The sequence below is a fragment of the Aedes albopictus genome, chromosome 3 (genome assembly GCF_035046485.1).
Source record: "Aedes albopictus strain Foshan chromosome 3, AalbF5, whole genome shotgun sequence".
NCBI classification, from domain to species: Eukaryota; Metazoa; Arthropoda; class Insecta; order Diptera; family Culicidae; genus Aedes; species Aedes albopictus.
The window spans coordinates 286,953,230-286,980,646 of NC_085138.1; the positions used below are offsets into that span (position 1 = coordinate 286,953,230).

At 39.0% G+C, this 27,417-nt stretch overlaps 2 protein-coding genes across 2 annotated transcripts in view; both read left to right on the forward strand.

Moving 5' to 3' along the window:
- Nucleotides 1-733: 733 nt before the first annotated feature.
- Nucleotides 734-27,417, forward strand: part of LOC115259353 (serine-enriched protein-like) — a 37,121-nt gene continuing 10,437 nt past the window's right edge. The window contains exons 1-4 of the mRNA XM_029859892.2: nucleotides 734-1,555; nucleotides 23,793-23,949; nucleotides 24,017-24,182; nucleotides 25,516-25,649. Coding sequence (XP_029715752.1) covers nucleotides 1,347-1,555; nucleotides 23,793-23,949; nucleotides 24,017-24,182; nucleotides 25,516-25,649 — 666 coding nt within the window. The 5' untranslated portion in view covers nucleotides 734-1,346. The remainder of the gene's footprint in view (nucleotides 1,556-23,792; nucleotides 23,950-24,016; nucleotides 24,183-25,515; nucleotides 25,650-27,417) is intronic.
- LOC115257589 (probable small nuclear ribonucleoprotein E) lies at nucleotides 24,727-25,415 on the forward strand. Its single transcript, XM_029857373.2, has 2 exons — nucleotides 24,727-24,958; nucleotides 25,084-25,415. The coding sequence occupies exons 1-2, from the start codon at nucleotides 24,823-24,825 to the stop codon at nucleotides 25,221-25,223; spliced, it is 276 nt and encodes a 91-aa protein (XP_029713233.1). The 5' UTR covers nucleotides 24,727-24,822; the 3' UTR covers nucleotides 25,224-25,415.

Sequence of the window (27,417 nt, forward strand, 5' to 3'; positions counted from 1 at the left end):
CAAGTCCCAGTGGGGACGTCGAAGAAGAAGAAGGGTTAACTCCTGTGTACCGTAATTTCAGGTGAACTTAATCGCTTTTTACAATTTTTAACGTCTTAATTTTGAATACTTACTGATATTGCCAAACAACTGGTTTAAAAATAAGTACGATGTCAAAAATAAGTAAAGTGGAAAATAAGTACATGTAAAAATCAACAAGGTTGGATTTTTACTGCAATATTTTTAGTGAAATAATTAATATAATTAAAATATCACTGATTCTGCCTTCGGAGTGAAATTGATCAGTCGATTGGGTGGCTCTGTCAAAGCTGAAAATGTTTTCTTTTCTAACTGATAAAAAATGGAAAAGTATGAAAAACCCCGAATTTGGTAGCCTCAACTGAGTATGTTCGAGTTCTTCATCTGGTCATATCTGTGATTTGTTTTCTTTAAATCCATGCACACCATCTCCATAAACATTCGAATGAAACGGATAACAATAGAGTATCCTACCAAATCTAATAAAATATAGACCACTACAACGTAAAACCTCATATAAACCAGACACCAAACCGTATTGAACAAACGATCAAAACATGAAACAGAAAAGAGAGAGAGACCTCAACAGCAACAGACGAGATCTCTCAACACAAGCCTTACCGGGCCAAATGAACGATCGTCCGTCTGGAATCCCAAAGAGAAGACGATGAAAGTTGATCGAGCTACTGCTGCTGGCTATCTGGCTGGCTGCCGGTACGTACTCAGTCGGTCGGTTAGTGTCTTCAGTTGTCCATAAGTTGACCAGGTTCGTTGCTTTATCAGCTCAAATCTCCGCAATTCTGTAACGGAATGCGCTAAAGTTGGTGTTCAAGTGATCTTTGGGCTACCCATAGCAGCTAATTAGTAAAGACTCCCTGTGATATGTCCAAATCAGACCGTTTTATGAGATTTTTTTCTTGACCCAACAAGTGATCGGTTTCACTGATTTGAGGACCATTATTTTTGTTGGCTTATGCTGTCGGTTGGTGTGAGTGAAATGCGAAAGAGTTCGGTTACCTGTTGCACAAACATAAGCTCAAAGGATCGTCGCGGTTGTTCCAAGTGATGGTGGTGGTTCCTATCGCACGTGTTTTGTTTATGCTTTGGTCTAGCGGCCTGTAGTCTGCGTATTGCGTAAGAAGCCGAGACGCCGATCAAAACATAAAAACGTGATCGCTCCTTAGCGGGCACAAGAACGTGCTTAGTTGTTTACTCATTTTGTTTACGCGTCTACGAAATCAGGTGAACGTTCCAAAGCGGCGGTCGGTGAGAGTAAAGCTTCATCGAAAATTATTTTGAGACTACCAACGGTAAGGAATTTCGGTTGAATGAAATACGAAATCAGCTATCACAGTGACTCTGAGAAGATGGGAAGCCGTGCGCAGTCTGTAATCTGTGACAAGGTGCTGGCTGGATTGCCACAGCTGTTGGATGATTTGCAGAAACTATCGGAAGATCAGGATACAGCGGATGTGGTGTTCATTCTTGGGACGGGCGAGGAAAGGATCTTCGCTCATCGGATCATTTTGATGGCAAGGTTAGTATACTATAGTAAGCTTCATAATATGAGAGGAATTTCACGGAGTCATGTCAGTCGATCCTGAGCGACCATTTCAAAAATATCTGAAACTTTGCATAGTTTTTCAATTTCATCTAAATCTCCATTTTTCGATATTAAACCTTCATATTCACTCACGACTAACTTTTCAAAAGGGTGTATGCGGCAATAAAGCCTGTATCCGCAATAATCGGGACACAGAAGTATGGCAGTAACTCTGTACTGAATCAATAAAAATTGATCAAAAATTAACTGAGAACTCTTTGATGTATGTTTATTATTTGTGCAAAATTTCATTAAAATCGATGCATTACTTTTAACTGTGGATGAGAAACAAACAGACGTGGTTTTTAAGATTTTGTACAATCATCAACAATTTTCATTCGCATACTTGATGGTTCTTTTCCGCTACAATTCAAAGTTCAGTGAGGATAATTATGAAATTTCGTGAGCAGTTATGATACTAATAGAGACACTTTCTTGCAAAATTTCATCAACTTTTATCGATTGGATTGAAAGACACTGGTGTTGATAGGGGATAGTGTTAGTGAAAATGTTTCATGTTTTTCATGTGCGATGTTTGCCCATTCATAACTTTTGAATGTCTCTGCCAATTTTCATGAAATTTTCACAGAAGGTAGTTGATTATGTGTATATTATTTCTGCAAAATTTGGTGATTATTGGTGTAGTACTTTCAACAATACAATCGAAACAATAAGGGGTGCTCACTAATTGTTGTCTGAGGGGCTAAAATCACGGTTAGCCCCATTATATGTTTCGGTTATAAAATTGTTGATAGTGCATCGATTTTTTTGAAATTTTGCCTATGCAAGGGATGTACATTTAGGGGCTGTCCATAAACCACGTCATGAGGGGGGGGGGGGGGGGTTCGGCCAATGAGCATTTTGTATGGACGAAAAAAAAATTTTGTATGGACAAATGACCACGCGGGGGGGGGGGGTGGTTTGAGAAGTCCCAAAAAAATGACCACGTGGTTTATGGACAGCCCCTTAGAGGTTTGTGTTCAAAATTTTAGCCATTTCTTTTGTCAAATTCAAAAGTTACAGCGCTGACAAGCTAAACCAGGGGCTGTACAAAATTCAATTGCTCGCGTTCTACTGTTTCATTGCTACAACAAAAGGTACTTCACCGATTCAGTTGAAATTTTGCAGGTGAAATAAACACGTCTTGAGATATTATCAGGCAAAATTTGAGCAATTTTAATGTATATATTGCAGAGTCGCAGCCATATTTCTGTGTCCCGATTATTGCGGATACAGGCTTTAGTTCAAAAATATTCTAAAAGCTGTACAGCAAAAACTGATGGTTCGATTGTTATGAATTATCCAGCAAAGTTAGATAACTAAATGATGATTCCTAAGAAAATGTATACTGTTAAAAATTTTTTTTTTCATAAAAAAATGATCTTTGTCACAAAAACTCAAATATCTCAAAACCCTATCTTTTTACCAACGTCAATTTTTTAGGGTCCCATTATATCAGCTATCTACCATAAAATTTTGGTGATGGTAAACTAATAATTATTAGTAATTATAAACAAAAAAGGTATGACATTTCAAACATTTCACAATTTTTACATTAAGTAACAAAAAAAAATTTCTGTGTAGATTATTTCGAGAATTATAGTTTGATGCTGATTTTATTGTAAAGGCTACCGCCTAAATTAAACAAGTTGTTTTCATGATATTTTTGTTTGATTATTCATAATGACTATAGTCTATAGTACCTATAGTATATATAGTATCTATTTGAAACTTAGACGCGATCCAGTGTTGTGATCAAAAATATTGAGAGTGTCATACTTTTTATAGTACGTGACTGGTGAAAAAATATCTTGATAGTGTTGAAAACTTGTTGATTATAAGAAAAGTGGAATTAAACTTATTGTTAAGACAAAAGCTGTATAATAAAAGTTTTATATACGCGTATACGTCTAGTTTATCTGCAAAAAAAATACCTCTTAGAGAACAGATTTTATGATCGGAAGAAAGCGAGTAACTTCAACAACAACAAATGCATGAGAGGTACATACCACAGACAACCAGACGAAACACCTAGAACAATTTTCGTGAAAATCCATCGCCCAGTTCACACTACCACCACCTGGTGGAAATATTTCACGAAACACTGCGTTGTGCAATATCGTCGTCAGAAGGCGCTGGTGTGACCTCTAGATCGGTCAATTTCAAAGCTACATAAAAAAAGGCTTCGGCAAATTTGCTCAAAATTGATAGATCTACAACTTTCCCGAAGAATGTATACAGTTATTCTTGCAAATAAAAAAGTTTGGTTACCAATTTCTTGGAGAATGTGGACCACCCTATTTTTCATGCACATTTTAAAGAGCGCCTTATTATTGGGGACAACTTTGTAGAAGACCATATTTGCCTAAAAACTCATTTGAAGGCGTTGAATGCATCTTTCCTCGTAAATGTGGTTCGTGGACCACCGTGCAGTGTATGTGTTAGATGTTCATCTAATCCCATCCGAAGGAGGTTTGGATTGTGAAAAGAAGATAACCATGTGCGACTGTGAAATCGAGTTCAGTTCTAGGACTGCTGGCGACGGAGATAGTCGTGTGACTCCGTAGCTTGAAGGAATAGAAGCGCCCGTATAGCGAATTGGGATTCGTGAGTTCGAGTCTCACCGGAGTACGTAGGTTTCTTTTCATAATTCAAATCTCAATTTGTTCATCGAGCACATGTTTTGTTGTGCACATGGATGTCAAAGCATTTTCAACCGTGTTCTTTAGCCATGTTAAGATAATTTCATATTGTGAATCTGCATGCCAAACTGAGCGGAAATTCAAATTTTCATGAATGTTGATGCCCAGGAACCAGTGCTTGAAATCGAGTGAATATGAAGGATACGATCAGTCATCAGCGCCAACCATCACTACGAACGAACACGCACAGGGAGCAAAGAGAAACCGAACCAACCGCGACCACTATTCCTCATCGGTCGGTTGGCTGGTGAAGCATATTGACTGGTAACGATTATTTATCACTTGCTGCGGTGAGGCTGAAGATGCGTAAGTGATCCAGTGGATTTATTTTTTGCTCAAAACTTGTAAAAACAAACAATTTGTCCGTAAGAGAATGATGGACATGACTATTATAATAATTATTTAACTTTGTTTTGGTACCTAAAATCAATTTCAAAGAGATTTTTTGAAATCACCTTTTGACAGCTGGACAACTGCTTAACAGCTGCGCCCAGTACAAAATGCGACGAGGGGTGATTCGACAAATCGCTCCCATATAAAATTCAAATTGATTTTTAAATAGGTTCCCGGGCACCAAAATTCATCATAATTTGGATTTCGACTCAGTTTTGCATGCAGATTCAGAATATGGGATTATCTGAACATCGCTAAAGAAGCCAATTCGAGTTTATGTCATTTGCACTGTAATAACGAGATAAGAATCAAGTACAGTCAGGTCTTTTTTTACGCGGTTTTCATTTACGCGGCCGCGTAAATGAAAACTCCATACAAAAAAAAAATTCATCGTCTTATTTTTGCATGATTCGTCGAGAAATGGTGAGACTTTTTTTACGCGGTTTTTTGAATTTTGAACTGAGTTTTTTTTTTACGCGGTACGTATCCCCCGCGTAAAAAAAAACCTGACTGTATATTCATTGCTGTATACACCGGCGAAGAGAGAGATTCAGAGAGCCGCACGGCGCTGAATCGTCGTTCCTCACTCTCACTCGTAATTTTTATTGCTCCCGCTCCCACTTGCTTCAGAGTTCAGAAGCATGTTAGCCAATGAAGGCATATTGCCGCACAAGTTTTCCATATACCATATTCTCAGGTTCAGCTGCCAAAATGAGCTGTAGGTAGTTGAATTTGGATATGACGAAATGAATTTTTCAGCACTGATTGTGACATTCAAAGTTTTCTAACTTTGAAAGTGTTAAGACAAAATTGCTCAAAATTTGATTGAAAACTTGTTATTATATTAGGTTCACACTGTCAAGTTTTATTGAGAACCGCATCAGTATTGACAGTTTTATAGTTGAAATAGTGCAAATGAATCTTAAAATTGTTAAGAAGTGCCTAAAATTCAGTCTGAAGCGGTTTGAGTTTCGAATTTTATAAAAATCAGTACTCAACCGATTTCGATGGAAATTTTACCACTTAGTATTTATTATGTTGAAAATTTAACTGCGACCCACTTTTGATTTTCAAAGAATTTGGCGACCCACCAGCACGAAAATTTATATATATTATTTTTGGACTGCCTCTTTAAATAAATACATTTTATCAGCCGTCACACTAAAAAAGAATTATAAGGACTGTTCAGTGTTCATTAAAGAAAGTGGACATCTGTTTACGGTTAGTTTAGAGTTAAAACTAAATAAAAAAATGTATTTTTGCTCAGAGTGTAAAAACAATGTTCACTTTGGCAACACACTCAAAGAAAACGGAAAAAGGCAAGAAATTTTGAGTGATGGGTCGAATTAGCTTAGCGACTAGCCGATTAATTCTGCACAAATGATGTTCCAAAAACTTGACGTTTCGAGAATCGGCATACTAGTACACTTCCGGGACCGCATTTTTTCAACGCTGAGCAGGAGACAGATGTGCCGGATGATGTAGGGCTACATCAGAACCGAAAAAAATGGGAAAAAGTTTTTGGTCTGACAAGCCAATTGTTCATGCGGCTTAAAGAGTTCTTCATATTTCACAACGGGAACAATCAACGGTGAAAATAACAGAAAGGAATGCATCAAAAAACGACTTTTACCTATCTACCGAAAACATACGGATCCTCTATTGTTCTGGCCGGTTCTGGCATCTGCTTATTACGCTTCTTCTACACTAGAGATGCTCAAGACGTAAATTGTCGAAAAGTGGCAAAATCCACCAAACTTCCCTGAACTGCGTTCTGTAGAAAGATACTGGACAAAAATTGGGTTGTTTAGTGAATTAAATATTGCCATTTTCTTTAGCCTAATCGAAAGAGCTCATTTTTCTGAGTATAAGGTGATTTTATTGCGTCCCGATTCATTTGTTTTGATGGTTAAATAAACAAAACAGTTTTAATTTCCGCGGCTAGAATGACAGTTCAATCGATAAAGTGACAGTTCGCCCCGAACAAAAAAATTTCCCCATACAAACTTAAAATGCGTTTTAAAAATAGTTCCCGGCCACCAAAAATGATGAAATTTTGGATTTCGACTAATTTTTGGACGTAGATTCCGATTATGCAATAATCAGGATACCCCTAAAGAACCCAATTAAGCGGCATCTCAAGAAAGATGGAAGAGAAGCAAGCCCAGTTGATTGCTTCAAGAAAATATGGTCTGCGGCACAACGAAAGGCTACGGAGAAAGTTGAGCAGAATCTAATGGTAGGTATTGTAGGAAGAATAATTGAATTGAAAATAATAAATAGTTTGATTGTTATGAATTTCATTAGAACATTCATATCAGTGTAAAGGTAGAGAGACGAAATAATTGGATTCTGCAATATACCAGCATCCGAGCTGTCGGCGGCGTCGTCGGCGCGGCACGTGAGCATTCGGATGAAATATGAGCAAGGGAGAGAGATCAGCGACGGCAGAATGAAAAGGATAGCAACAAAAGGAGGCTTGTGAATGGGATGAGTGGGCATTGAGAGTCAGTTTTGGAAACGAAGTTTGTGGTTGAAGGATGTGATGGTGTAGTGATGGTAAACAAAGTGAACGTTTGCGAAATAAAAGAAAAAATGTGAGAATTACAAATGTGTTTAACTTATTCGCCGAATCCTACAATGGCGCAAATCGGTAGGTACAAGTTACTTATATTAATGAACGGGATTACAAAGGATAAAACCTAAAATGAGTGTGGCGTTACCCGAGATTTTCTGTGTGGTGTTTGGTAAGAACGGATCTAAATGGCGAATGGTTTTCTTTATAGACTTTTCTTGTGATTTGAGCGAGTAATGTGGGTGGATCTGTCCTAGTTTGAGTGTAAGGGATGGAGGCCGGATTGCGGATTGGAGCGGTCACAGGTTTATTGACAGCGCTTTGTTTGAGTGATTTTCATGAGGTTGACGAATCGTTGCATTTTTGGTGGCGGAAGTGCTGTGGGCGAGCTGTGACATGATTTTTTTTCTTACCAGTGCTGTACTCAGGGGCTATAAAGGAGTATTGGCAGCAACGAGTTGTTTAGAGATTGTCGTTAAATGAACTTTCAAGATCGTTGATTTGTCGTGATAAATAAACGAGTTGTATTCGGCCATAAGCTGCATTGTTTGCAAACAGCGATAGTCGTTGCACAATGTAAAAGTTTTCAATGAAATTGTAAGCTGTTAGCATATTTGTTTTTTATGGATGGACATTGGACGCTCCTCACCTTGGGTTTGCCATGTTTTTGACATCAAAAATACCAATCCAAAAAAAAAGATTATGCGATCAGAGATTGTGATTTGTGGAAACATTGAGCTTGAAAACCTCAATCAAGAAAGTTTTTGAGGTTGGAGGTAATGAATGGACACACTTTTGGCAAGGAATACGAAATGAAACAATGGAATATTTTCTGGTTTTGATGCTTTATTGGATACATTGACCTTGAAAACCTCAATCCAAGAAAGTTTTTGCGATCGGAGATTGTGAATGGAGTACCTGTGGCAAGGAATACGGAATGAAACAATAGAATATTTTCTGGTTTTGATGCTTTATTGGATACATTGAGCTTGAAAACCTCAATCCAAGAACGTTTTGAAATCGGAGATTGTGAATGGAATACCTGTGGCAAGAAACAATAGAATATTTTCTGGTTTTGATGCTTTATTGGATACTTCGAGCTTGAAAACCTCAATACAAGAAAGTTTTGAGATCGGAGATTGTGAATGGAATACCTGTGGCAAGGAACACGAAATGAAACAATGGAATATTTTCTGGTTTTGATGCTTTGTTGGATACATTGAGCTTGAAAACCTATATTCAAGGAAGTTTTTGAGATCGGAGATCGTGAATGGAATACCTGTGGCAAGGAATACGGAATGAAACAATAGAATATTTTCTGGTTTTGATGCCTTATTGGATACATTGAGCTTGAAAACCTCAACCCAAGAAAGTTTTTAAGATCGGAGATTGTGAATGGAATACCTGTGGCAAGAAATACGAAATGAAACAATAGAATATTTTCTGGTTTTGATGCTTTATTGGATACTTTGAGCTTGAAAACCTCAATCCAAGAAAGTTTTGAGATCGGAGATTGTGAATGGAATACCTGTGGCAAGGAATACGGAATGAATCAATAGAATATTTTCTGGTTTTGATGCTTTATTGGATACATTGAGCTTGATCCAAGAAAGTTTTTAAGATCGGAGATTGTGAATGGAATACCTGTGGCAAGAAATACGAAATGAAACAATAGAATATTTTCTGGTTTTGATGCTTTATTGGATACATTGAGCTTGAAAACCTCAATCCCTGAAAGTTTTTGCGATCGGAGATTGTGAATGGAATACCTGTGGCAAGGAATGCGGAATGAAACAATAGAATATTTTCTGGTTTTGATGCTTTATTGGATACATTGAGCTTGAAAACCTCAATCCAAGAAAGTTTTTGAGATCGGAGATTGTGAATGGAATACCTGTGGCAAGGAATGCGGAATGAAACAATAGAATATTTTCTGGATTTGATGCTGTCTTGGATACATTGAGCTTGAAAACCTCAATCCAAGAAAGTTTTTGAGATCGAAAATTGTGAACGGATTAGCAAGGAATACGGAATGAAACAATGAATATTTTCTGGTTTGATGCTTTATTGGATACATTGAGCTTGAAAATCTCAATCCAAGAAAGTTTTTGAGATCGGAGATTGTGAATGGAATACCTGTGGCAAGGAATACGGAATGAATCAATAGAATATTTTCTGGTTTTGATGCTTTATTGGATACATTGAGCTTGAAAACCTCAATCCCTGAAAGTTTTTGCGATCGGAGATTGTGAATGGAATACCTGTGGCAAGGAATGCGGAATGAAACAATAGAATATTTTCTGGTTTTGATGCTTTATTGGATACATTGAGCTTGAAAACCTCAATCCAAGAAAGTTTTTGAGATCGGAGATTGTGAATGGAACACCTGTGGCAAGAAATACGAAATGAAACAATAGAATATTTTGTGGGTTTGATGCGTTATTGAATTCATTAAGCTTGAAAACCTCAATCTAAGAAAGTTTTGAGATCGGAGATTGTGAATGGAATACCTGTGGCAAGGAATACGGAATGAATCAATAGAATATTTTCTGGTTTTGATGCTTTATTGGATACATTGAGCTTGATCCAAGAAAGTTTTTGAGATCGGAGATTGTGAATGGAATACCTGTGGCAAGGAATACGGAATGAAACAATAGAATATTTTCTGGATTTGATGCTGCCTTGGATACATTGAGCTTGAAAACCTCAATCCAAGAAAGTTTTTGAGATCGAAAATTGTGAACGGATTAGCAAGGAATACGGAATGAAACAATGATTTTTTTCTGGTTTGATGCTTTATTGGATACATTGAGCTTGAAAACCTCAATCCAAGAAAGTTTTTGAGATCGGGATTGTGAATGGAATACCTGTGGCAAGGAATACGGAATGAATTAATAGAATATTTTCTAGTTTTGATGCTTTGTTGGAAACATTGAGCTTGAAAACCTCAATCCAAGAAAGTTTTTGACACTAGATATGTCTGAAAGATGGCATGAGATGTGTCTGAAAGATGACACTAGATTTGTGTGAAAGATGGCACGAAATGTGTCTGAAAGATGACACCAGAGATGTCTGAAAGATGGCATGAGATGTGTCTGAAAGATGACACCAGATATGTCTGAAAAATGGCATGAAATGTGTCTGAAAGATGACACCAGAGATGTCTGAAAGATGGCATGAAATGTGTCTGAAAGATGACACCAGAGATGTCTGAAAGATGGCATGAGATGTATATGAAAGATGACACTAGAGATGTCTGAAAGATGGCATGAAATGTGTCTGAAAGATGACACTTGAGATGTCTGAAAGATGGCATGAGATTTGTCTGAAAGATGACAGTAGAGATGTCTGAAAGATGGCATGAAATGTGTCTGAAAGATGACACCAGAGATGTCTGAAAGATGGCATGAGATGTGTCTGAATGATGACACTAGAAATGTCCTAAAGATGGCATGAAATGTGTCTGAAAGATGACACTTGAGGGGTCTGAAAGGAGGCATGAAATGTGTCTGAAAGATAACACTAGAGATGTCTGAAAGATGGCATGAAATGTCTCTGAAAGATGACGCTAGATGTGTCTGAAAGATGGCATGAAATGTGTCTGAAAGATGACATCAGAGATGTCTGAAAAATGGCATGAGATGTGTCTGAAAGATGACGCTTGAGATGTCTGAAAGATGGCATGAAATGTGTCTGAAAGATGACACTAGATATGTCTGAAAGATGGCATGAAATGTGTCTGAAAGATGACACCAGAGATGTCTGAAAGATGGCATGAGATGTGTCTGAAAGATGACACTTGAGATGTCTGAAAGATGGCATTAAATGTGTCTGAAAGATGGCATGAGATGTGTCTGAAAGATGACACTTGAGATGTCTGAAAGATGGCATTAAATGTGTCTGAAAGATGACACTAGAGATGTCTGAAAGATGGCATGAAATGTCTCTGAAAGATGACACTAGAGATATCTGAAAGATCGCATGAGATGTGTCTGAAAGATGACTCTAGATATGTCTGAAAGATGGCATGAAATGTGTCTGAAAGATGACACCAGAGATGTCTGAAAAATGGCATGAGATGTGTCTCGAAGATGACGCTTGAGATGTCTGAAAGATGGCATGAAATGTGTCTGAAAGATGACACTAGAGATGTCTGGAAGATGGCATGAAATGTCTCAGAAAGATGACGCTAGATATGTCTGAAAGATGACATGAAATGTGTCTGAAAAATTACACTAGATATGTCTGAAAAACGGCATGAAATGTGTCTGAAGGATGACACTAGAGATGTCTGAAAGATGGCATGAAATGTCTCTGAAAGATGACACTAGATATGTCTGAAAGATGGCATGAGATGTGTCTGAAAAGTGAAACAAGATATGTCTGGAAGATGGCATGAGATTTTTCTGAAAGATGACGCTAGATATGTCTGAAAGATGGTATGAAATGTGTCTGAAAGATGACACTAGAGATGTCTGAAAGATGGCATGAGATGTGTCTGAAAGGTGACACTGAAATCTTAAAATAATATAAGCTTATCTGAATGGATTAGCTTAATTAAATTTACTGTTTGAATAGATAAATTTTTAACTTGGATTAGGTGAATCCTCAAGCGGATTGCTTGAGCTCTGATCAAGGATGCACAAATGTGTCGATCGCGGTTGAAGCGCATCGGGCGATCATAGTAACAACGATAGAATTTTGTCGTCAAGCATCATGACATCATAAGCATTATAACAAACCACGCTCCACGATAAATGAATTGCTCGGCATGTGCGGCCGCAATGCGATCGTTATCATGAAGTCGAAATTTTCACGAAATCATTCGCTTGTTGAGCTTTCTTATTGCACTTACTTCAAAATTTGACTATGAATATATTGTTTCTAATCATGAATTTGGTTTATGGGCTCATAAATGTCATGATTTTAATAGTAGAATGCATATAACCATGCATGGACGACTATATTGTTTTGTTGGTGTAATGTATTATCCGTGGCTAGATTTAATTTTCTTTAAACCTTGGCTCTGACAGTAGTATTTAATAGTAGAATGCATATAACCATACATGGAAAGGCGTGGGTATTCATCACGATCATACTGAAGGTGACGGATTCTAAATCATGGTTACTACATCAAGACTTTAGAATTAGTTGCTGCCTTCCGAAGCAGAGTTGAAACAAAAAAAAAAACACTTGATTGTGGAATAATTGGATTCATTTTAAGAAAATTAAGAGGTTGTCATGTAAGTTGTAAGAAAGGACATGTTTTGTTTATTTTTATGTGACATTGAAAATAATGAATGAAAAAATTAATTGAATGTTTTGTGAGTATGTATTCAATGGAGCCTAACGTTAACAAAGTTAAAGTATTTCTGTTTGATCAATGATATATTAGCATGGATATGCACATGAATAAACTAAGAGAAAATGTTCTGACTTCAACAAAATATAATAAAAAATAATGAGTTGATCATTTTGAAAATTTGATATGTGAGCGCTTTAATGTATATCAATTATATGTAAAAAAAAAAAACTAATCTATGTTGAATAGCTATAAAATAAAGAGTTATTTTCAAATAAACATCGTGAAATTTATGCTTTAATGGGTTTTTAAAACACGCAAAACTATAAAAACAACCTTTTGTGTAGTGGGATATATGTTTAGACTGTGCAGTCTTGGGTGATAACGGTATGTATGTCATTGTCTTTTCTCATATCCCTTCTCGTGTCCTTTCTTTCGAGTTTTCAAAAATACTGTAAGTATATTCCAACGAACACAATAGTGTTTAATTTTATATTGTTCTCTTTAAAGCTAATAATTACCTTTTTTATTCACAGGATTATTTTGTTTCTTTACGTTTAGGTTAAGTCGGTTAATCTAGCAAAAGGAGTCACAGAAGATATTGAAAATACTATTATATAAGTACAATGCTATGTTATGTTAAAAAAATAGACCAAATAATTCCAAAATTTCAAAATATTTCAATGGACAGCAAAATGATTATAAGATCTAAAGGAATCAAAATAGAGTAGGGGAGCAGGAGAATGTAGGAAGAATAATTGAATTGAAAATAATAAATAGTTTGATTGTTATGAATTTCATTAGAACATTCATATCAGTGTAAAGGTAGAGAGACGAAATAATTGGATTCTGCAATATACCAGCATCCGAGCTGTCGGCGGCGTCGTCGGCGCGGCACGTGAGCATTCGGATGAAATATGAGCAAGGGAGAGAGATCAGCGACGGCAGAATGAAAAGGATAGCAACAAAAGGAGGCTTGTGAATGGGATGAGTGGGCATTGAGAGTCAGTTTTGGAAACGAAGTTTGTGGTTGAAGGATGTGATGGTGTAGTGATGGTAAACAAAGTGAGATTTTGCGAAATAAAAGAAAAAATGTGAGAATTACAAATGTGTTTAACTTATTCGCCGAATCCTACAGGTATCAAGAAGAAAGTCCGAGCGTTCTTCAGAAATGCGAAGTAAATGTTCAAACTCACGTGAATTCTGCCACATGTATGTTGATTGTCATTCATAAAAAATAAACTTATGAATTTGTTTGAAAATAAATATTTTCTATTGAAAAACAGGTGTCCACTTTCTTTAATGAACAGTCCTTAGGGCTCTTTAAGGTTTTTTTTTTTTTTGGAAAAGTCTAAGAAAGATTACGGTACCCAAGTCTGCAACATCAGTTAACTCTTAGTTGTAAAAGTTTGAGATAAGATTCCAAGTTTCTAATATATTTAACCAGATATAGTGGTAATTTTATGCTTCTGCAGAACTTTTAATCTACTCAAAAGTTAAATATCGGTTGAAAATGCTATAGATATTCACAGCGTATGGGTGAACATCAAGTAGTTTTAGAATTATAGCACTGCAGGATGGGCAGATGAGTACTCTTGACATTTTTAATACTATCCTTCATACACACTTATTTCAAGTGTCGTTAATAAATAGTAATAATAACTTATTTCATGTCCATTTTTTATTGAAATCACTTTTCAGTTGTGTCGTATTCCAGCATTTCGAAGCTGAATACGGTGTGAAACGCGATAACGAAACAACTTAGAGAAAATTTATCACTACAAAATAAAACGCGACTGCACTTGGCAAACTTCGATCACTGAATGGCTACCGTCTACCTTGATGTTCTTTTCCTCGTCCCGAAAGCTCTCTTTCTTTTCCGGTCCTGTTTTTGCGTTTCATCGCAGCGTTCGAGTTTTTCCGTTTCGTTTCACCTCATCTTTTTAAGCTATAAATAATCAAACTTTGTTTTCAGTGTACTTTGCTATAATTGAAAGCTTTCGCTTCAAAGCGTTCGGAACTTTTCGCTTGAAATATTTCATCAGCAGCTGTCAAGCGAATTACTGTTCAGTGGATTTTTGTTTATTTATTTTTGCACTTTTCTGCTAGCTACTCGTCGAGTAGTCAAAACGAGCGAAGGACTAGTTACATCGCTGGATTGTTTACCTACGTAAGTATTTACTGCCGTCGCTGCGTGATGCCTGAATAACGGTGCAGGCTTTATTTACTACATTACCCTCCTTCTCTACTCTGCGTGTGTGAACGTTTGTCAAGAAACGAAGTAAAATAACAGATCCGAGCAGTCCGGTTTTTTTTTCTTTTGGCATATATGAATGAAAACAAACTACTTTTTTCTCTTTTTTTTTTAATTCAAGTATACATTTATTAGTGGGGGCAGAAAAACAACTCCGCAGTGTTCATTGATTAATAATTCACATTTCTTCTACATTTTAGGTTCGCGCATCCTCACCAAAAAACACGATACACGTACTGGTCGTCGAATCGTCTTGGTCGTTTGATCGCATTCCTTTGCCGGAGGTTCCTATTTACTGAAGACTCAGCCGAACCTTTGACGTCAAGATCTCCAGGGAAAGTTGCCCAAGTGCTTGTCCATCGTCGCATTCTTCGGAAATTTGTCCGTCTGCAGTTTTATCGCGCACATCAACAGGAACCTCGTCGCATAACGAAGAGTCGTCGGCTACCCAATTCTCCGGAGCTTTTCTTACTTCCCGGACATTGCGACTATATTGAATTCCTGCTTTACTCATAACTACCACTTTTGCCCCATCTCGAGCGACAACGGTATACCGCTCTGCCGAAAATGTGGGGTCGACCTTGCTTTTCTTGGATTGTGCTAGCAAAACAATGTCACCAACCTGGATGTTAGACGGTTTGGCTCCCCGGATGGTATCAGCATACGTTTTACTGGCAAGTTTTGCTTCAGCATCTTTCTCTCGCCAATCGGAATGGTCGCCGTTTCGGTCGTCGTCATCTCTCGTTGGCGTCCACAAGCAAGGGAAAGTTCCGCGATATCTCCATCCAACCATCATCTCGAATGGAGTAACTCCGACTCTAGAGTGAGGAACCAACGTGTTGTGCCGGTGAACATATCTTTGCAGCGAAGTTCTCCAGTTGGTGCCATCTAGTCTAGAAGCCGCCAGTGCCTTTATTATACCTTGATTCTGTCTTTCGACAGAACCATTGGATTGAGGGCTCAATGGTATCGACTTGCGTACTTCAACGCCCTTATTTTGCCAGAACTGAATGAATTCTGCACTCTGAAAGGGCGGACCATTGTCACTCTGCAGTATGACGGGACACCCCCATATCTGGAACACTTCACAAAGCGCACGGTTAGTGCTGCTAGCATCGATTCCCGTGAGTAGGTGTCAACGACAACCAAAAGCTCTCCGGATCCGTAGTTAGGGACCGATAAGAAATCAACTTGAAGGATTTCCCAGGGTCCACCGGGTAGATCTCTGCTGACTAGAGGTAAGGGTGGGTTCCTCTTCGATAACTGCGCACATGTTTCGCAGCCTTTTATGAACCTTGACACCTCCGCTGACATACGAGGCCACCAGAAGAACAGGCGCATGATTCGTTTGGTGGCAACCTCTCCGACATGCCCTTCATGCGCCAAACGTAGCGCTTCGTTCCGTAGAGAAACAGGGAGAACCGTCCTATCATCCTTGAACAGCAGGGAACCGAGAGTGTGCAAATTCTTCCTCTGGGCTTCGTATGCACGGAGCTCCGGTGGCCATTTATTCGACACAACGGCTTCTCTTACCATCTCTAACTCACCATCTTCCTGCGATGCGATTTCAATGTCGTTCCAGGTCATTTGCATACAGCCGGCATCCAACGCATACAAGTAATGATTTTCCTCATCTTCGTCGAACGGCTTGTCTTGCTGTGAAGCCGGGATTAGCCTGGATAAGGCATCTGCAATGTTCTGACAGCCTGGAACACGCTCGATTGTAAAGTCATATGCCTGTAGCCGAAGCGCCCAGCTCTCTGCTCTCGATACAGCTCGCTTGCCCAACCTGTGGTTCGTATTAAAGATAAACTGATTTGCTTCAGCATCCGTACGTACCACAAAGCTTTTGGCCAGCAGGTAGAACGAAAACTTCTCTACCCCCCACACGACAGCCAAAGCTTCTTTTTGCGTCTGAGGATATTTTTGTTCAGGTGCGGTCAAAACTTTAGAAGCGCAAGCAATTATCCGTGGAGTTCCTTCAGCATTAAATTGAGCCAATACTGCTCCCAATCCTATAGGGGAAGCGTCCACGAATAGTTCCGTTCGATCATCGGCGTTGAAATATCCAAGACGTTCAATGGAAGCTAACGCTTCTTCCTTGAAGTAATTGAACTCAGCTTCCTCGCTTTCGGTCCAATAGAACGAGTCAGAACATGCTAGGCTGCGAAGGTATTCCGTTTTTGTTGCGCGGTGGGGTACGAATTTGTCGATAAAAGTTATTAAACCCAGGAAACTCTTTACTTCGGAGCATGTCGTAGGCCTTCGGAAATTCTTGATTGCTTCCGTCTTCTGTTCGCTGATTTTCCATCCATCGGGAGTTAATGTGAATCCCAGGAACTCTGCTGACTGTGTCCCAAAGGTACATTTGTTGTCGTTTAGCTTCACATTGTGGTTTTCTAGCCGTGCGAGTACGGCTGCTAGATTTTCGTCATGTTCAGCCTTGGTTCTTCCGAAGACCAGTACATCATCTAGGTAGTTTTTACAGCCTTTACAGCCAGCCAATACCTTGCGTTGTAAAGCCTCTTGAAATAGATCTGGCGCATTGCACAGACCAAAAGGCAATCTCACGCAGCGGAACATTCCGAATTCCGTATAGAAGTTTGTGAGATGTCTGGATTCTTCGTCGAGCTCCATGTGAAAAAATGCGTTCGACAAATCGATTGTCGAAAACCATTTCGCACCGTTCAACTCAGCCAGGATCTTTTCAAGAGTGGGCATCGCGAATGGAGTACGGTATATATATCGATTAGGCCCTCTAAGATCTACCACTAGGCGGATATCATCTTTCCCTTTTGGGACCACTAGCATAGACGAGCAAAATGAAGTGTCCATGCCGTCTACGATGCGTTCGATTATATTTGCCGAAACTAAGCCTTCCAGCCTTTCCTCGACCAATGGCCTCACGGCTAATGGTATATTCGAAAATACGTTACGGCACGGAGGCTTCGATTGGTCGTAGAAAATCTTCACAGGTGGAAGGTTGAACTTGGGGAAAATTTTGTTCAGTTCCACCGCAGCTATTTCTCCAGCACATCGAACCGATTCGTAAGGATATTGTGACGACTGAACGGGTACCTTCAAGCCAATCATTAGTACGCTATATCGAGAAGCAGTTGGCCGACTGAGTAGAGCTCGACTTTCTCTGACGACGTAGAACTTCTCTAGCAAGGTGGGTCTGTTTTCCGTGATGAAAAGATACGCCTCGAATGTTGCCAGAACCTCGATAGCCTTTTCTGTAGCATATGCTTTGAGGAAGTGGTCTGCCGAGTCTTGGACGTTGAATACCTCCTTGTTGGATTCAGGGTTTTCGATGAGTTGCTGGAACATACCTTCGGTGAACGTGTTAACTTGAGCTCCCGAATCAATCAGGAAGACACATTCCATTCCCGCTACTTTTGCTGTTATGTATCCGTCGTCAAAATGGTTCAACGCCGTTTTCCGTCGTACAATCAGACCGCTTGCTCGTGGATCCGTACCAACACCACCACCTGGTATCGATACGGGCATGCAATCCTGTTAATAATAAAAATTATCAACTAAGCATTGAAATGGCGCTTTGTTTAAAATATACCGCTTTCCTTCTTTTTTTTTTTTTTTACGGCTTGTACTTTCCTTTAATGGGAACTGTTACTTACTCGTTGTAGAAGATTATTACTTAGTGTCGGAATAGCATTGACAGATACCGGTTTGCTCTCGCTTTTGTCGTTAGTTGGGTACGAATGATCCTTCTCTTGCTTTTGTTGAGGAATAGCGGATTTCATGTTTTGTCCACGTATCGAATCAGGCATACGATCCTGTCAATTGACATAAACCAATCAATTGTTGTACATTTTAGTTTTTTTTTTTTTTGACTTTTCTTTCTTTTAATACATTTATACCAGTTATTGGACATTTTATCATATCGTGTATTCAAGATAATGGAAATCATTTAATGGAATTCAATTTCATGTAAGTTATTGAGAAAAGAAATATTGAGGATTCTCGAGCAATCTCAAGGCTCTTGAATTTCTTTTAAAAAAATCATGAATATCATTTACGCTTCAAATCTAGGAATCAATTTCACTCACATTTTCTACCTCTGTCGGATCTTCCTTTGTTTTCTCAACAATAGCAATGCGTTGTGGTTGCTCCTCGTGAACTTTCAATACTCGCTGCTCCCGATAACGTTGGCAGGCCCGTCGAATGTGTCCTTTGGTACCGCAACTGTCACAAAACTTCCACTTGGCTGAGCATTCGTCCGGCGAATGAAATACGCTGTCGCATCTGTAACACTTCACTTGAGTTTGGATTGCAGCATTATTGTTGATTTGCCCATCGCGGGGTGGCCTCCACCCAGTTCTAGACATCTGTGCTGGTCGTTGATATGGCCTGTTGCGTGTTTGATAACGACCTGAGAATCTTTGTTGACGCCGGAATGGTGCGGAAACTGCCGCAACAGATACCTGACCCTGTACCTGACTGGCCATCCCTTGTTTGCGCATCACGTACTCCTCGTTCAGCTTAATCGATTCAATTTCTCTGACTTTGTCGATGAGATCTGTGAAGCATCCATTTTTCTTACTCAGCATCTTCAACGCTGTTGTACGAATTTCTTTATCGCGGGCATGTTCCGCGATTGTTGCGACGGTCTCTTCAAATTCCTTGCCATTATCAAATCCACAAAGCCTAGCTGTTGAACCCACTCGGGTAACAAATGCCAGGTTAGTCTCGTCAACTTGTTGAGCCATCATTGCCAACTTTCTACGCATCAACATAATATCCGAACCGGAACCAAAGTAGGACTTAAGCCGCTGCATTGCATTGGCAAATGGCTTAGTGATGGGATCCGGGTCATCGTTTTGGGACTTCGTATTCCTGAATATCTCCAAGAGTTTGGTCCCCGCTTTCACTTTGAACACGGTAAACCTTGTATGTTCATCTTCGATACCCGCTAGGCTCATGGAATCAACTAGCAGATCTTTCCACAGTTCGAAAGATTGTCGATGAATGTCGCCGTCGTCCGTCGGTTTGCATTCGGGAACATTTATGGATGCCACCGACAGTTGATTCATCGACGAGAGAAATCTAGATTCCTCCTGTGTCGTCACGTTCCGAATAAAACTAGTTTGATAACCGGTCTGTCTCTCCTTTGTTGCATTTCGTGCCATAGTGATCCGAGACTCGTCGTCACTTCCTAGGAATCGCGATTCGTCCTGATTGCAAGCATTGTCATTCTCATCCTGCGGGTTGCCGTGTGACGGGTCGTGGACTTCATCTTGAATCTCGTCATTTTGCGTATTACCCTTCCGTTGTTCCTCCTGATTGACGTCCTGGATCGTTCCAACTGCATTTCTCGTGCTGCTCAAGCCATCAGATTGTTCCATACCAAACGCATCGCTTCCGCTCGTAGAACTACCGTCGACCATCGAATGTTTGTTGAGCCTGTTCTGAAGCAACTTGTTTTCCGCTTTTCTTTTCAGAAGCTTCCTTTTCAGCAACTTCGTTTTCTTTTTCTCGGTGACCAAGCGCCGCATCATTTCTTTATACTTCATCCTCTTCTTTGACTTCTGTGATGCTTGCTCATCTGCAATATTTGAACAAAAGAAAGAAAAAACAACTTTATTTCCCATATTACTTTTTCCTTTCATATCTAGTATATTTCTCATTTCTTATCACATGGTTAAGCCGAAATTTTCTATCTCGAGGGTTTCAATCAACATTTTGACCACACCACATCCACTGTGATCTCCCGCGCAAAGAAAACCAACTCCATCGTGACCTCTCGCACGGATTTCAATTTTCATCGTGGCCTCTCGCACGGTAAATCAAATAATTCCATCGTAACCTCTCACACGATTAAACTCGAATCTATTCTTCGTGACCTCTCGCACGGACAATTCAAATAAATTCTTTCGTGACCTCTCGCACGGTATTTCAATAATCATCGTGACCTCTCGCACGGTACTTATTTACTTGTAGTCTCTCACCCCAAAATTGACCACGTATTAATGGACGAATTAAAACTAAAACGTCCATAAATAGTAGACAACTTTAAACTCTTTTACTTACCCACCGACTGCACCATGTCGTATTCCAGCATTTCGAAGCTGAATACGGTGTGAAACGCGATAACGAAACAACTTAGAGAAAATTTATCACTACAAAATAAAACGCGACTGCACTTGGCAAACTTCGATCACTGAATGGCTACCGTCTACCTTGATGTTCTTTTCCTCGTCCCGAAAGCTCTCTTTCTTTTCCGGTCCTGTTTTTGCGTTTCATCGCAGCGTTCGAGTTTTTCCGTTTCGTTTCACCTCATCTTTTTAAGCTATAAATAATCAAACTTTGTTTTCAGTGTACTTTGCTATAATTGAAAGCTTTCGCTTCAAAGCGTTCGGAACTTTTCGCTTGAAATATTTCATCAGCAGCTGTCAAGCGAATTACTGTTCAGTGGATTTTTGTTTATTTATTTTTGCACTTTTCTGCTAGCTACTCGTCGAGTAGTCAAAACGCAAGGAGAATACATTTTACTAAGGTGGCGCAGATAAACATTGCAAACCACTGGTTGTCTCTTCCACTCTTCTGGTGTTCTTATGCAACTAAAATAGTGACGTCACCATTTCAGTTCCATAAGAACACCAGAAGAATGGAAGAGACAACCAGTGGTTTGCAATGTTTATCTGCGCCACCTTAGTAAAATGTATTCTCCTTGGTCAAAACGAGCGAAGGACTATTACATCGCTGGATTGTTTACCTACGTAAGTATTTACTGCAGGGGACTGTTACGGTCTTCTTGTTTTCTTACCCCGCATTAAAATTATGCTGCTGTGTTGAAAGATAGGTTGTCAGCTTGAGCCCTACGCTTGAGCCGCTGTTATGCTGGCTACGAAAACATTGCATTTGTGGGATAGGGATGCCAATTCCTTGATTTACTGCCGTCGCTGCGTGATGCCTGAATAACGGTGCAGGCTTTATTTACTACAAGTTGTTCCGTTAAAGTTCAGATTATCGACATTCATCTGAATTTCACAGAAATTGAGCTTTACCGAAGTTCGGTAAAGGTGACAAGCAGAAAAATAAATTCTAGATTGAGTTTAAATAAGGGCGAAAGTAACATGAGCGAGTTCTCTTCATCGACTCTCTCTTCTTTAAATTAAAGTGACAAGATGCAAGTATGGTTGCACTTTTTGGTCATTAATCGCTAGGTTGCGATGCAATCTAGCATCTAAGTGTAAAAAAGTTCGATTAAATTTGCATTTTGTCACTTTAATTTGCAGAAGAGAGAGTCGATGAAGAGAACTCGCTCATGTTACTTTCGCCCTTATTTAAACTCAATCTAGAATTGCGAACACAATTAAATTCTAGTTCAAATCAACCAATTTTTCAGTTTGTTATAGCGACAAACTGATTTCTAGTTAAAACTGAACTGTTCCATTATTTGATAATACATATATTTTCATTTGCCGAAATTTTTGACAGTTTGTTAAAACGAACACAGATTTGGTAGTTTCAACACAAAATACCGGATTGTTTCAAACGACTGCACTTTTGCCTCTAACAAAGCCGGAATGTGATTGTGTTGGTGATGGCTGCTCCTGCGGCAGTTCGGAAATCTAATTTTAGACACTCGAGCGGATGGAAGCGAGAACAAATAAAAAAAAAGACAAAAAGGCGAAACCGACCAACTTTTTGTGGATGTTGTCTTGAGTGCCTACGCGTTATCCATCACGGCCAAAACTGCACTTGGAAGTTTGAATGATGGGTTTGCTATACTTTCTTCGTTGTGGCGATGTTGGGGTAAGAATTTTAAAGATGTGTGAGTGCTTCCGGGCCATGTTTGTGGTCCTCATTTTGTTAATACAAATGAAGTTTTTAACGTTATATGGAATGATGGGAATTGGTTGTTTTGATCGATGAACTCTACGTAAGAACAAAGAAATATAACTTTGGAATAAGTAAATGGTAAGTTTGAAAATCAACCATGTGTTTTATTGTTTTAAACAAGCCTCATTTTTCTGCGTGTAAAGTTTCTTGTCGAAGTTTAATAATTTTTTGCTAATTTTTGGTATTTCCAATTTTTTTATATTTTAACTGCTGAAACTGGTGTGTAATTCCAATATGAAATGCTAACTGCATCAATAACTTGAACTCATTTTTTCCAGAACACAAGTAAAATCTGGAATTTTACCCTAATCTTAATCTTAAAAGAAGTCTCTGGAGATAAAAATATCTCCTCGAATGAATTTCAGATGGAATCCCCACGGGAATTTATGAAAGAATCCCTCAGGAGTTCAGCGATCGAAAGGTGCATTCTCCTCAGAAGAACATATTCGTGCATTCCAGCGAACCTTTACGTTTGGGTGTAAGGGCCCCGAGCTCCCATATTTTAAGGGCCTCCACAAAAACCGTTTTTGCTTGCTAAACATTAACTTTATTTTTCATTTTGCTCAAGCACTGTTCAAAAACATAGAAAAACTTATTTGCTCATCGCATTTGTACCTCCGAGGAGCCTCTACATCCACTCCGGCCCCGGCCCCCCACAATCCTTAATTCAGGCCTGGTGATCCCCATTTTGTTGAAACAAATAAAGTTTTTACCGTTATATGGAATGGTGGGAATTGGTTGTTTTAATCGATAAACTCTAAGGCCTGGGACACACTGATGGTGTTCGTGTCATGGTACAAGTTGTCAAGAAAATTGATCTATGGCTATCTTGAATGAAGACAATTATCAGTATGAAATTCATTTCAAGATAATTGTACCATGATACGAATACCACCAGTCTGTCCAAGGTTTAAGTAATAACAAAGAAATATAACTTTGGAATAAGTAAATGCTCAGTTTGAAAATCAACCATTCGGTTTTTTTTTTGAACAGCCTCATTTTTCTGCGTGTTACTTGAAGTTCATATAATATTTTTTTTGTAAACTAGTGTAACTTATTCAGTCTTTGTTCTCTTGCAGGTGCAAATCCTTCCAAACTCAAAAACGTGGCGAGATATGTCGAATACCGGGATGCTCGGTACTTCCCGCTGCCCCTGGAACACCCACACCAATCCGACTGCCACACATCGAACCGGACATCTTTCGTCAGTTTATTCTTTACGTGTACACCGCGAAGGTATAAAATCGTTTACATCTTGATAATTTCAATAGTTTTCTGGACGATTCTTATTTGATTTATCCAGATTATGCTACAGGACTCCAAAGTCTTTGAAATGATGACTTTAGCACAGGATCTGGGCGTTGACGAGCTCAAGATCGCCTGCGAAGAACACGTGAAGACCACCATGTCGGTTGCCAATGCATGTACATTTCTCGCTGCCGTCATGGAAATCCAGGAGAAAGCTTCAGGTGAGTTTCCAAAACTATTTAAATCAAAATAGTCCTGTTCCACCATTTAGTTCATTTTATTGTCGGGCCGCCACCAAACCGGACTTCGCACAATCAAGTCGCGATGCGACCCAACTCGCGACGTTTTTGAATCATGTCAAAAGTAGTGCGCATCCTTCCCGTTGATGTCAGCAACACAGCGCACTAGATGCGAAACAGTTGCGACACTTGTGGACCAAGAAAATGGCAATTTTTGATTGAATGTGTGTCTTGATTCCAACCGGATAGACAATAATTAATTGATTTCTTTCTTGTTTCTAGTTATTGTTACAAACTTTTTTTACTAGCATTTATTTTACCGTGTAATTTTTTGCTAGTGCTTCCACCTTTGTAGCAATAGAAATATTGCTTGCCATAAAATCATCAGCCAACGTTGATTGAACTATTCGCCGCGTGGTGGCGGTAACGTTCAAAGTGGAATTTTCCATTTGTCCTAAACTCGTTTGCTATAAAAGGGCGAAAAAGACTATAACCGTAGACCGCTGTCAAACGAAACGTCAAATTCGGCTTGTTTTCATCGTCGTTCGCGTTCGCGTCTTTCGTTCCGGGAACGTTTGCTTGAAATTTCTTTTTCTAAAGTGATCAAAATCCGGCTGCAAAAATGTCGTTCAAGGGCTCAAAAGTGCAAAAGGTGATGGTTCAACCCATCAACTTGATTTTCCGCTACCTTCAGAATCGGTCTCGGGTTCAGGTGTGGCTCTACGAGAACACTCATCTGCGGATAGAAGGACACATCGGTAAGTGGCTGCTTGCGGCATCTTTTGCATAACCTCAAACTAATTGGGATGGATCGTTTCTGCGGGAAGAGGTAAATAAAAATATTCATTGGATAATCGATTTGCTTTATTTTTTCGGTTTGCAGTCGGATTCGATGAGTACATGAACCTGGTGCTGGACGAATCCGAAGAGTACAACATCAAGAAGCAGAGCCGACGTCCACTGGGGCGAATAATGCTCAAGGGGGACAACATCACACTCATCCAGAACGTGCAGACAAACTGAGCCAGACCGGAAAGCGGGAAAACTTCCTAACATTGAATTCTACGATTAACTTAATTTGCTTAATTTCATATTTCATACAATGATAAGATTGTCTCATTAGAAGTGTGAACTTTTCAGAGTACGATGAACGAACTCTTAGTGTAAGCTGTGAGCCACTGCTGTAAAGTATGAATAAATGGGAACTAAACGAAACTTGTTCGGTGTAAAGTGTGTCAGTGCTGAAAGAAATCGGATCAATCTATGTAAAAATATGTATTTGCAGCAGTGGCTTACAAAATTTGTTCCATTTTAGGTGCAAAGTTTGCCCCGCCGTTCCTGGAGAAATGCATCACCTACATCGCCGAGAACGCATCGGAATGTGTGAAGACCAATGCATTCCTAAATTTGACCAAGGAGGGCCTGATCCAAGTCATTTCCTATGATAATGTGAGTATTTTTTATTGATTGGTTATTAAGCTTAGGGAATATGGTATGGGTTTGTTACATTACAATACGAAATGAACTGGGAAACTTCTGATAAAGATAAAGAGAAACGAAAATGAAAAGTGTTCCAATGAACGAAATCTGGATTTATTCGGCACCTAGGTATTTGTCGAAACAAAACTAAAACGCTTGTCGTTCCGTGAATTTTTCATATTCATTCCTTTTACAAGTTTGTTGCGAATGTACCTACTTACCTTCTTGGTTATTTGATTTGCTACAATTCGCTCCGCTGAATGGAAAAAATCTTCTTAACTGGGCCCTGTCACGTTCCAATCAGTTCCCTGGACGCTGAGTGCCCTTAGATCCTCCTCGACTGCAAACGGCCACCTTTTGCACGGCCTTCCACGCAGTCTTTGGCTTCTCCCTGGTTATCTACTGTAGGGGGATGCGGGACATAATGAGCAGCTTAACCCTATCCCGCCCATGACTTTTTCGTGTGTTTAAACATATTTTTTTTTTATTTTTGCTCAAAATGGTAGAACAAAATCTTATTCTCTATGCATAAATTATTGTTCAAGGCCATTGGAACTCAAATCTGTGGTGATGCTCTGGAGTACCACCAGGCATTTAGAGAACTTTATTTCTTCATTTTTCTTGATAAATACGTTCAAAGCACATGATTCTTTATTTGATAATCCGTGAAATCACTTTCCGAACCACTTTTCTACAAACTTATTACGATTAGAGACAAGTTGTTTCCAAGAACTAAGAATTTCTGCGCACTCACAATTCTAGATTGGGATGCAAGTAACGATTACATTGAAAAATTAGGGTAAATCGGGGTAATTTGGCCCCCCTAAAGATGCAGAAAGCAAGGTTTAAACTTCCGCACATTGTATGACCATAATGATTTTGATAATACTAAAAAAGCTGTGTTTTTGGGTCGATTTTAAACCGATGGGGTTATATGAGCACCCGATTTTTGATAAAGAATTCATCCTACATAATGAAATACAAACTTGATATGCGTCATTGTGCATCAAATCAGTATCAACTTGAAATATATAGAAAATGAATAAGTTTAAAAGCTATCTAAGCTATTTAAACAAGATTAGTCTTACGTGGTGTTTTTGGTCTGCGCTCGTCGGGGAAATTTGGCCAATGTTTTTGAAAATTATTTTTCTGATTTAATGTGATCTTCCAGTACATCGTTTTAACGTCTCAATCGCTTCAATATCAAGCCGGTGTTAGATCTGCAAGGTGAATTTGCAGAAATTACTAGATTTTATGTGTTTTTCATGAGGTGCTCATATTGCCCCATTGTCCAAATGACCCCGACTACCCCTACTCGTTTTTTGCATGCCATATGCCCAGCGGTGCATATGTGCACCATTCATATTGTATCGAATTAATGGCTTACTTATATTTTTCTGTTCTTTTCAACGTTTGACTACGCTAATAACACTAGTTTACAGCATTTTTGAACTCGGCAAGCTGATGATCGTTTTTGGTGTAGAAACATGCCCAGAGTTCGAAAACGCGAAGGAAAAAAATTACAGTAGAGCGGAAATTTTTTCGAGTTTCCATACAAGGTTGATGATTTGAAATCGATTTTTGTTCTATTTTTAAGCAAAGTCGCTCACTTCACACATCTCATTCTCCGTAATCGATGCTCCGATTGAGCTGAATTTTTTACTGTAACTCGCCTACATATGATACATATGTCCAATAAACGTTGAAAAAGAATTTTTAAATTGTTTTTTCTTATTGA